This window comes from Mastigoproctus giganteus, chromosome 13, assembly GCF_048544385.1.
Source record: "Mastigoproctus giganteus isolate SK-2022 chromosome 13, ASM4854438v1, whole genome shotgun sequence".
Classification (NCBI taxonomy): domain Eukaryota; kingdom Metazoa; phylum Arthropoda; class Arachnida; order Uropygi; family Thelyphonidae; genus Mastigoproctus; species Mastigoproctus giganteus.
Genome location: NC_143587.1, coordinates 67,262,559 through 67,273,910, shown reverse-complemented (window position 1 = coordinate 67,273,910; position 11,352 = coordinate 67,262,559). Strand labels below are relative to the sequence as shown.

General features: G+C 35.8%; 1 protein-coding gene across 1 annotated transcript in view; it reads left to right on the top strand.

Annotated features, from left to right (window-relative positions):
* Positions 1 to 622: 622 nt before the first annotated feature.
* Positions 623 to 11,352, top strand: part of RpL40 (ribosomal protein L40) — a 30,747-nt gene continuing 20,017 nt past the window's right edge. The window contains exons 1-2 of the mRNA XM_090387849.1: positions 623 to 722; positions 9,048 to 9,165. Of these exons, the coding sequence (XP_090243975.1) occupies positions 9,063 to 9,165 (103 nt within the window). The 5' untranslated portion in view covers positions 623 to 722; positions 9,048 to 9,062. The remainder of the gene's footprint in view (positions 723 to 9,047; positions 9,166 to 11,352) is intronic.

Here is an 11,352-nt window from a genome sequence, read left to right as displayed (position 1 = left end):
GCAGACAGACCCCTCACACTAGATGTTTCTCCTCCGCCTCACTCACGACAAAGTTTCATGAAAATGCATCTGTGTATGGTTATACATACAAGACAATGATCTGCTCAGGACAGAAAAAAATCACAGAACTAATATATAGAAGCACGCCATTCTAGCTTTCTAACAGCGGGTCACGCTTCAAATAGCAAACTACAACCTGCTTTCGAGGATCCTCAATGCCTTGAGAGCAAGGTGACCAATCACTAAAATTCTAACCACCGCTGCAGTGCGTCTCGGGCTCACGGGCAAACGTAACCCCTGACAGCGGTCTGAAGCGTTTCTGGCACATCACAAACGCAGGTTTGATCGCAGAAAAACGCAGAACTATCACTTGTGAATTTTGAAAAAACGTCCTAAATTCTTTGCGTCACACAAAAAAAATCGCACTCCCTTTAACTTAGTATCTTAATTATTTTATGGACAGTTAAAGAGTCGATAAAAATTCAATGTCTATATTGTCGATTGTTGTATAGGCTGAGGCAGTGTTTATTACGATGCTGCGCTTTGTTCAAATTGACCGAAGTACCAATGTTGCACACAGTGCCCTCTACCATCTAAAAATCAAACTATAACAGAATATGATCCTGCTTTCACAGAGTGAAACCCCGTAGTAGCTTTGTTCAGTTTAGGTCGAGTGGTGGACGTGTGTGTCGACATTTTCTATTTCTTTTTAGTTTCGGCTGGTAAGAGATTTTAGCTAATTTATTGTTTCTTTTAATTTTCGATTTAAATTTAATTGACGTTAGCATATTTCATTCATTGTATAACCGAATAATATATACTTTATATTTGGAATAATTTGAGTTAATGTAACGGATGGAAACAGTGGTACAAAACGCTTGCGAACTTTTATGTTCTAAAGTGCTATGGTGAAGTGGGCTATTGTGCTTATTAAAATTCTTACGATTTTTACTTCGTGAATTTCAGCAAGCGTGGGCTGAATTCCGAATAAATGTGCAATACTATATTTTGGATGGATGCTTGCTTTTACTTCCTAAAGTAGAAATGTTTGGATGAAAAGGACAGCATTGCTCAAAATCTATTCGAACTGAGCTACAAAGAAATATTTCATTTTAAATGGAAATCGTGAATATTTCCAGGTTGAGATAGAATTGAGATCTGTCACAGGATTTTGTAATACTGTTTAAATCTGAATCTTATCGAATTCGCCAAGTTGATTACAAGAACATTAAGCGTATAGGGTTTGGCAGTATCATGTATTACTCAATCCTCTTGGGAAAGCCACATTGAAAATGTGTTTTTGCTTTTACGATTTCGAGAGCAAGCCATATGCTGCAATCGTTTTGTTATGCAAAACTCATTTTTAAGTTAGACCACTTCCATTTCTGCGTAGCCCTTATACAATATAAACTAGAATTGATATTTTCTAGTTTCCTTTGTGTAATATTTTCAGTCAGATACATGTTCGTACTGGTCATATGTTAGTGACATTCACTTGAATCAGAACTTGTGTTATGTAAATACAGATTTGTATTATGAGTATTCCATTTTACTGATGGTTAATAACGGTGTTTAGAGCTTTCAAAGCCTGCGAAGATTGCAAGTTACTGGTCTAATTTTTAATGTAATGGCCTTCACTTTTTTGAATTATACTCTTATAATTAATTTCATTTCTTTCTGCACCCTTAGTTAAATGATGGATCTTCTGAGGTTAAAGAGGTATTTTAACTCTCCATCTGTTTTAGCTCTGTGCTTTAAAACTACTCTGTACTCAACGTTAAATCAAAAGTATCATTCCAGATAAATTGTTCAGTTTTCTTCATTAAAATTTTTGATAAATCTGTATCGAATTCTGTTGAAACCAATACCCACCCATGTATTTTGTATAGCAGCTGCCACTGACAAATATGAATGTTTGCACTTTTTTATTTTGGCGTTACGTATAGAAATTGAAAAGCACCACTTTTGAGTTTTGATGAATTCACTTTACAGTCTACTGCCATTAGAACTTTAAAAATATATATATATATGATCCCACTGCAAGTGACTTTTCTTATGTGAATAAATATCTGCTGTAATTTTATTGAAGCATATTTGTTTCTTACCGAGAGAATAAACTTGTATTGTCTTTTGCATAAAGAAATTCATAGGTAATTTATGTACAACGTGGAGTACAGATGTTTTAAAGTTCCAGTCTATTTGCTTCATAAACTTAATTCATACATGTCATACCGTGAGCTTAATGTGGTAAAATGAGGAATTAAACAACACTGATTTTGCTGATGTTCTACTTTCCAAAATGGCACATAACTACAATCTGTCAAAGCATGGTTAAGAAAAGCAAGGATTATAATTGTTAAACAGTTCTTATATGTTCAGTGTTATGAAACTTTATATAAATACTGTACACTACAGAACACTTAAGACCTCGATTTGATCCTTAGGCAATCTAGCAGTTCAGAAATGCCTTGTGGAGATGAGTGCATTTGAAATTATCTTCAAATATCACATGATTGTGCTAAAGCAAGACATAGAATCTGTGTAAATGCAGAGAAATGTAGTGTGTTGCAGTTTAAGGTATGATGCAATTATCCACAATAATATAGTATCGATTATAAATTAGTATAAAAATAATAAAAACTAAGTTACCAGAAATTTTGACATAAAAGTGTATCTGCAAATAAAGGATGCTTATATTTCTTAATCGTAGTTTAATGTTTGTCATTATTATTACGCCTAATCGGTGGTTGTCATAGAGGGAAGTTAAAGTTACAGGTTTCGATCTTACATAGGAGAAAGAAGGTTGCTATTCACAATCAAGATGGCCACTCGAACAATTACAGAGCAGAATTTCTGGGATCGCTGCTCTTGGCACATTCCTCCCCTTATCTCTGGTCTTCAGCACAGCTACTAACAGATCATAGCTGCTAGTGCTTACTGGCAGATTCCTTTCAAAGCAGTTGCTGCAAGTGATCGATGGTGACCTCCAAGAAGTGGTCAAGAACAAAAAAATACAAAGGGAATCTTTACTAAACACTTAGATCTGTGCTTTTGCTTACAATAGTCTATGTATATTGTAACAGGTATGCATTGATGCATGTGTATTATGTAGCATGTATGTATTTCTCATTTGTATCTGTTGTCTGTATAATGTAAATATGTATTGTAAACCCCAGACACCACCATGCTGTGAAGGGAATAATTGTATGTAGGCCATACTACAATTAAAGATTCTATTCTATTACAGCTAAAGAAATTGTGCTCAATTAAGGAAGTTTAGAAACATTTGCTACTAGTCACAAATCAGATCGGGTAGAAAAGTGAAGGATTTCGTTCAACTCTGTTGCGTGAAAACAGAAAATATGGATTGATTGTGAGATGGTTGGCACAATATCAGTCTTATTAGAAATTGTTTTTCTGATTCCAGCTTGCAATGAACTGTGTATATAGATTAGATAATGAACAGAATATACTGGCACTATCATAATTCACCAAGCAAACTTTGATCCACAGAATTCTGATATTCACATTCAGAGCATAGAAAACATATGGGTGTAAAATGGAAACTGAGAGAAAATTTGGAATCAAGAAGGATTTGTTTTATTTCTGTGTACGGATTTTTGTTTAGAAACCTTTTTCAAAGAGAACTGGAAAATTGCTATAATCCATAGTTCTTACAAATGCAAAAAATATGGATTGTAACTGCAGTGTTATTTTTATTGTTATGGATAGCTACATCAAATCATAAGTTTCCAAACTGCATTTCTTTGGATTTATTTGTAGATTCTACAGTGTACTGATTTAGTGCAATGATGTGATATTTGAAGACTTTTGTTTTAATTATTTTATTTTTCCTTCAGATCAGTCTATATATTGCAAAGCATGATATGATACACAATGTCTGACCAACAGAAAATTTATTTATTTATGTAAAAGATGATTATAGTGGTGTCGCGTGTCAAAATAAATACGAAACTGGCCTATGTTAAAACACAAGATTGCTGTCTTAGGGTTTCAGTTGGATGACCAATATTAAATGTGATCTGTGACAAAACAAATAGCTTCAGCATGACTATAATTTCTCATCTTGTTGTATGCATGCACTATTTAGAGCAGCGTTTCCCAAACTTTTTTAGTCACTGAACATTCTTTATCCCACAATATATTTACGAAATACAAGTTTAACTGGAGCCAAAGAACTGTTTGCTAATATTTTATTACGTATGACACACTATGCATCAGGGGCATCTTTATTTCCAACAATGTAAAGCTGAAATTCAAATAACTGTCGTCATACTTTCATTTTGATCTTTTATTAGTTTGTTCCTGTTTTTTCACTTTGGATTTTTGGGAAACAAAAGGCTGTGATTGTTTATGTGATAATATTGTGTTTGATTTTTTCATCAACTGCAGTTGCACTACTAGGAGTACTTGCTTCTCGTTTTAAAGTTCCCTTTTTCAACAACAAATCCATGATCATTTATTTTAATAATAATGTTTTGAAATACTGATAATTATCAAAAAAATTTATACGAGGAAGTGAATTTAATATATCGGTTCGCTTCCCTCTCTCCTTTAACCCATGTGCTCCAGCTAAATTGCATGTGAATGGCATATTAGATCACTACCTTTTTCGTAGATCTTATTACCTCTACGCATACTTCTCTATGCAAAAGCCCGCCAAAATATGTTCTACAGTCTATTTGATTATTAGTCTAACCCAGTATATTAATAACTGAAAAAAAATGTTAAAAATTATAGTGATACAAAAGTGGTGTATGCTACAAATATGCAAATTTTATTTTTTTAATTATTAATTACGTTTTTACTCGGAACAGTTTACATCTATCTCATGGAAGAGTAGTGTCCCGCAGAACACAGTTTGGGAAGCGCTGGTTTAAAGTTCAGTATTAGCAAGACCAAATGATGCAAGGAAGTGGAATTTTTCTGCATCAGTCAAAAATAAAATAAAATAAAGCATCATATTCGTGCTATTCCTACATGGTAACCACCCAATTCGGGTTCGAGTTTAGCCAGACTCACTGTTCCTATCACATTTAGAGGCAATTTATTCCAGTGTTTGACAATTCACTACCTGTAAATAAATAAATTTTCTGTTTATACTCCGGGACGACAACTACGTCAGTAAAATTTACAATAAATCGTCAATAGAAATATTTATCGTGTTTAGTAGTCACAGGCTTGAACCCCAGTCCACTCAAGGGACGCGTGCTGTGCGCTCTCGCTCCTGACCACTCGGCTATGTCAGGCCTAAAATAAGTGAACTTCATGAGATCCAGTCTTTTGTTATTCTTAATTTTATGTTTGTGCCATTTGGATTTTGTCTCACTTGCAAGGGAGAACAGAACAGGCCTTCATTGATTTTGCTCAATTTCTTTAGTGACTAATACACCTGAATTAATCTCTGCTTGGGTGTCTAGTTTCAAACTTTTCAGTCTACACCGGTGCCTCCGTAGCCGGGTGGGCAGGAGCAGCAGTGCATAGCACACGCTTCTTGATTAGACCGGGGTTCGAGCCCGTGACCACCAAATATGGAGGATGCGGATAGGTCAGGGAATGACCACCGCATATCCCAGAGCAATATGGCCTTAGTTGCTAATGCTCCTAAAAACCAAATAACTAACAAACAAGCAGTTCACACCCTTTAAGCTATTCTTCACATGTGCATTTCTTTGCACTCATCCCCAACTGGTTTCCCTTCTCTGAGCCCTCTCCAGAAGGTTTTTTCAAGTGTGGTCTTGAATACTTGAATACAATATTCCAAATGCAGTCGAACTGTTGCCGTGTAATGAGGGATAATGACACTGCTTTTCTAGCTGCCTGTTTACACTGCATGGAAAATTTCATGTCGGACTGAATATTGAACCACTTATTTCAACTCTCCCTAGCTGATTCCAGGATTTCTGTTCTCTGAATTCATAACCTTACATTTTAGAGGCATTAAACCATAGTTGCCATTTTTTTAGACCATATAGGCAACCGATCCTGGTCCTTTTGAAGAAACATGTTCTAGCTGGGATTGTCAACCACCCTTCCTGCCTTCAAGTAATCAGAAAACTGACAACTAACTGCATCAGTATGAAAATAGAGGGGATCCAACACTGATCCCTGAGAAACCATCACTTGTTACTCTCATCCACCCTGAAGACACTATTTATGACAACCCTCTGTCACCTGTCTTTTAGCCAGTCTGTCATTCAGTGTACGATCTTTCTGGAGGAACATTGAGGCTCCATAGATACCTGCTGGTTAAATTGCATTGACAAGATTAGTCTACCAGTCATCCTAGCCAAAACATTTGCTAACAATTCTGCAACAATATCATTCTCCCAGAATTCTTGTCCTGAAACAAAACTGAAAAGCAGCATTGGGTTTTGGTCATACAATTGGTAATTCTTTCTCTTTCCCAGGCTGTTGGACTATGTGACATCCATTGTGAAATGAACGAACACACTTCATGAAAATACAAGGACTGTTCGATATTTTTTTTTCAAAATGTACTTACTCCAACATTTCTGACATTCTTCAAAAACATGGTGGAAACCATTTTTTGATGTGCAGTTGAGAATTGCTTCCAATGCCTACAACTTCTGATGACTGGAACCATTTTCCTTGCAGATCTCTCTTTAACTTTGGAAATAAAAAAAAAAGTTCACAGGATGCTAGGGGAGGGCTGTAGGGTGTTATGAAGAACACATTTGACATTAATGCTGGTTAAGTAAGTGATGCCATTATGAGCAACGTGATGTTTTGCATTGTGATGCAGCTTCCACTTACCTGTGTGCAGTACTCTTCTGTTGTAAGGTCCTGTGATAGTCATGACATGGCACAACATGCTTGTTAACTATTCCTTGAATGTCACAAAAAGAGATGACCATAACTTTCCCTGCATAAGCCACAACTTTTGCTTTTTCAGTGTTGGCGATAATGTAGACTTCTGAACAGAGCTTTGTTGCTCTGGGTCAAAATGATGAATCCATGTCTTATCTGCCATTACAACCTTGTGCAGAATTGCACCATCTTCAGTAACCATCTGTTGAAGCTCCTGACACTTCACTGCAAGCTTGCTGTTGCTCAGGTGTGAGTCAGAACACAGCATGCACTAACACGTGTCATATGCAAATGGTCATTGTAAATTCTCTGCATGCTTCCTACCAATATTCTTAACATCTATCAGTTGCCTTACTGTTATACAATAATCTCACAATTACGGAAGCAGTGTTTGTGGTTTCTGTAGTTAGAGCTGCTGACCTCCAATTTTTGTGATTGAATCATGTCCATCTTTAAAAATTCTAAACCACATGTGAGCTGTGCTATATGGAAGCATAATTTCACCATAAGCCTTTTTAATGTTTCATACACTTCAGTTCATGTTTTCTTTAGATGGAAACAAAATTTGAGAGTGGCATACTGTTCCTTGCTTGTAATGTCCATCGTTACATGGGCATAAACTTGGCAACCACCAAGGTCACACTGTGCAAGAGTCAACTGCACAGTTGCTATGTGATGCAGTTTGGTTTGGTCTTAAATTCTGCAGCGCAGCTAGAAATAGCCAGTAGTACGGTTGTTTGTAAAATATGATCGTTTTTTATTATACAGCACTCATATAAGTCATCTGCTCATCCTGTATAATAGTCTTCCTTGAGTGACAGTTTTCTGGCTCCCAGAACAAGGCATAAAAAATGTGAATTCTTGTTTTCTTCACTTTTCTTAAACTAGGAAAGGTCCAAGGATTTCTATCAATTATTGCCTTATTATAGTTCAATTAACTGCTTGTCCAAAATCTTGGAAAGAATGTTTTTGGGAGAAAATTACCTCTTTGGGATGCAGTGTGGATCTTGAATAAACAGGTCCACACCAGACCATTTAATTTCAAAAACCTCTATCCATGATAGCATCCTCAAATGCAATTCCCTGGTGTGTTTTTGATGTGGAAAAGGCATTATGACAGCCTAGTGACCATCCAAGCTTTTACTGTGTATATTTTATTTAGTCTGTCTCTTTTTTAAGTGTGAGTAGGTTCCACCTAGGTTTTAAGTGATTTTTTTTTTTTTTCTGTCAAAGTAATTACACTACCAAACAAATGTAATAAAAAAAAAAAAAAATTGACTTTAGCATATTTTCCCAATCATGCAACATGAATGAGGATCATTGAGTGACAACTGTATAACCTGTTGGCTATCTTATTTCCTGGGAAGTGGCTAATGGCTTCAGGCTTTCTTTCCAGAAGACCTTTTGAACATTTTTTTTTGCAAATGAAATCTCCATTTTGATCCCGAAGTGAGGTTTGGACAAAATTCTTGGAGTTCATATTTAATAAGTGGATTTTTTTCAGCACGTTTGTCAGATGCAAACTAAGTGCATGGGATGCGTAAACATCTTCCAAGCTCTTTCTTCTTCTCTTATGCATTGAAGAAAGCGCATAAGAGAAGGTGTGGTTTGCCTTACACCTTCTCTTATGCACTGGTGTTATTATCTGAATTAGATTATGAGACTCTGGTATACACGACTGCCAGGAACAGTATACTCTGCTGACTTGTTTCAAGCAAATTTGTACTGTTACCGGAGCATTTCAAACATCTGCCAATGTTGGACTGCTCCATGTGTATATTTGTTTTTCAGACAGTGGGAAAATCTGATACCCATTGCTGCCAATTCCTTTCACCCTGGCATCTCATTTATCAGTGTATAACCTCTCCCTTTGTTGGGGAGGAGGACAGAGTAGCAGCTCTGGAATGGGTTCCTAGAGGTTGTGCAAATTTCATTGTTTTATCAGTTTTTTTTTAATTTAATTTGTGTACATGTATTACTGTTTTTAGCTGATTGATTATTGCTGTTTTAAAAATATTAGGGTTCTGTGAATGATTGATTTGTGAGAGTCTCATACTGTACTAGTTTCCTTTAGATGGATCAGGTTTGGTTATCTTCTTTTTCCAACATTACCATGGTTTAGAAAGTACTACTTTACTGTTAATGATAAATATGATGTTTAGTCATCTTGAACATTTGAGTTTATTTCTTTGCAGATAAAGCATCTAAAAATGCAAATTTTTGTGAAGACATTAACAGGAAAGACCATCACTCTAGAAGTTGAACCATCTGACACAATTGAAAATGTGAAGGCAAAGATACAAGATAAAGAAGGTTAATAGTTTTGCTGTCAGTTTTTTAGCAGTAAAATTCAGCTTAAATATTTCTGGTATTTCAAAAATATCTAGTAGCATTATTAATCCTTTCAGCAGTGGATTTACCACACTCATATGGAATTCTTGTGGAATTTTGAAATTAAAAAAAAATAAACTATACATATGTTTTGAATATTAATATGTTCTTATTTTTACATTATTGCCCTTGCTATGGTAAATTTTTGAAAATCGAATCATAATTTAAAAAAAAAAAAAAAGTTCGTAAATAAAATCTCATTACTTTTTTTATGCAGCAATATCCTCTACGTCTGTTTATGTATTACTTGACTTTTTTCAAATGCTAGATCAGAATTTCACCAGAATTCTTCAGTTTCAGCTTTGCAAGCTCGAATTGCAATGGTTAACCCCAGGCAACTGAACTGTGGTTAATTGGTCCAATTTTCTATCAAACATTAATTGCAATAAATGCTAAACATTCAAAACTATTGTATTTCAAGGAGCCATGTGTGTAGCTATACAGTACTACTGTGCATGCATTTGCTTGTTCAGGCAGATGAGAGCATCTCACTGACTCGCATAACATAAAGCAGTTACCATGCTGACGTTACAAAGAGTGGTTGTGCTGCTCTTCATTTTCGCTGTCTTTTCTTTTTTCAAATTGATTCCGCTTATTAATACTATTCACTATGCCAAAACGAAGTACAGCAGGCCCCCGTTATAACGCGGTTTGCTTTACGCTGATTCGCTATAACGACTAAAAAAATAATAATAATAAAAAAATTCGATCCATCCTCAATCATATCAGGTGCTGAAAAGAAAGTGTTGATAGTATCTGGATGAAGATCTAGTTTATGGTTTTTATTGAAAGCCCATTCGACTCAAGACAGCCCATGTGCCTTATGTGTAATAGTTCTTTTTCAAATGGGGGCTATGAAACAATGAAGACATGGGTCACTTAAAAAGGAAACATCCTGATAAAGTTGGGTGGAATGATTGTGTCTTAAGAAATCATTGCAAAAACTAGTTGCTCATACAGTTGCTGAGACTTATACAACCAACATTAGAGACTGTGATTTCAACAGTGAAACGTCAAAATCCTTACAGTATTTTAAAAGCATTGCCATTGAACAAAGATTCGATTTCAGGACAAATTGACGAGATGTCAGTGAACATTGAAGAGCAGCTAATTGACAAACTAAAAATGAGAATTTTCTATTCAGATTGATGAATCCACAGTTACTGACAACAAGACCCTTCTAATAGCATACATTCATTATTTCAAAGATGATTGTAAATTGCAAGAGGAGTTGTCGTTTGTAAAATCCATAGAAATTTATTATATAATATCTGTGTAGATGCACCATAGTTTACCCATAAATTTTAACTACGTATTGTAAAGGCATTGTTTTAATTGTATCTCATATTGTGGGCCTTCACAACGAGATAGCTGGTATTGCACTACTTCAAATAAATAACGCTTCTCTGGTAGAGAAGACTACTGTTATTTATTTTCAGTGGATACCACAGCAACTGTGATGGCATGTTGCATTATCAGGGTACCTGTCCGCCCACTATCTTCGAAACGATCGGCTAGGTGACTGTATCCACAGTGCCCATGGAGGTATCTGTAGAAAAGGCATGCAGCAGGAACACCATCTATGAGGCAGTGAATGGAGAGACTGTTAGAGATGAATCATTAATTAACCTGACTGCCCTCTTCTGAATGGAATCTAGGAGTCTGGGAGATTTTGGAGGAAAGCCCCAGATGCGGGAACAATATTCCATGGTAGGGCGGATTTGCGATTAAATCGCAAATCCGCCCTACCATGGAATATTGGAAAGTACTACTTTTCTTCCAAAAGCCACTCACTCTGTACAAATTTTGTACAGAGTGAGTGGCTTTTGGAAGAAAAGTAATGCCGCAAGCCAAATAGAAAATCAAGTGTTTTGGATGCAGAGGAAGCAATATTTATAATGTGCTTGTGCTGAGAGAGATTAGAAGTCAGGGTAATCCCCAAAAGAGATGTACCGTATTTCCCCATGTATAAAATGCACCTTTTTTTAAAAAAATTTGGGGTCTAAAAACTGGGTGCTTCTTATACGGTGGTTGTAGATTTTTTTTACTTACATTTCCCGCTTTTTCGCGCTTGTTGTCTTTACGCTCATTGTTTCGCACTTGTTACTG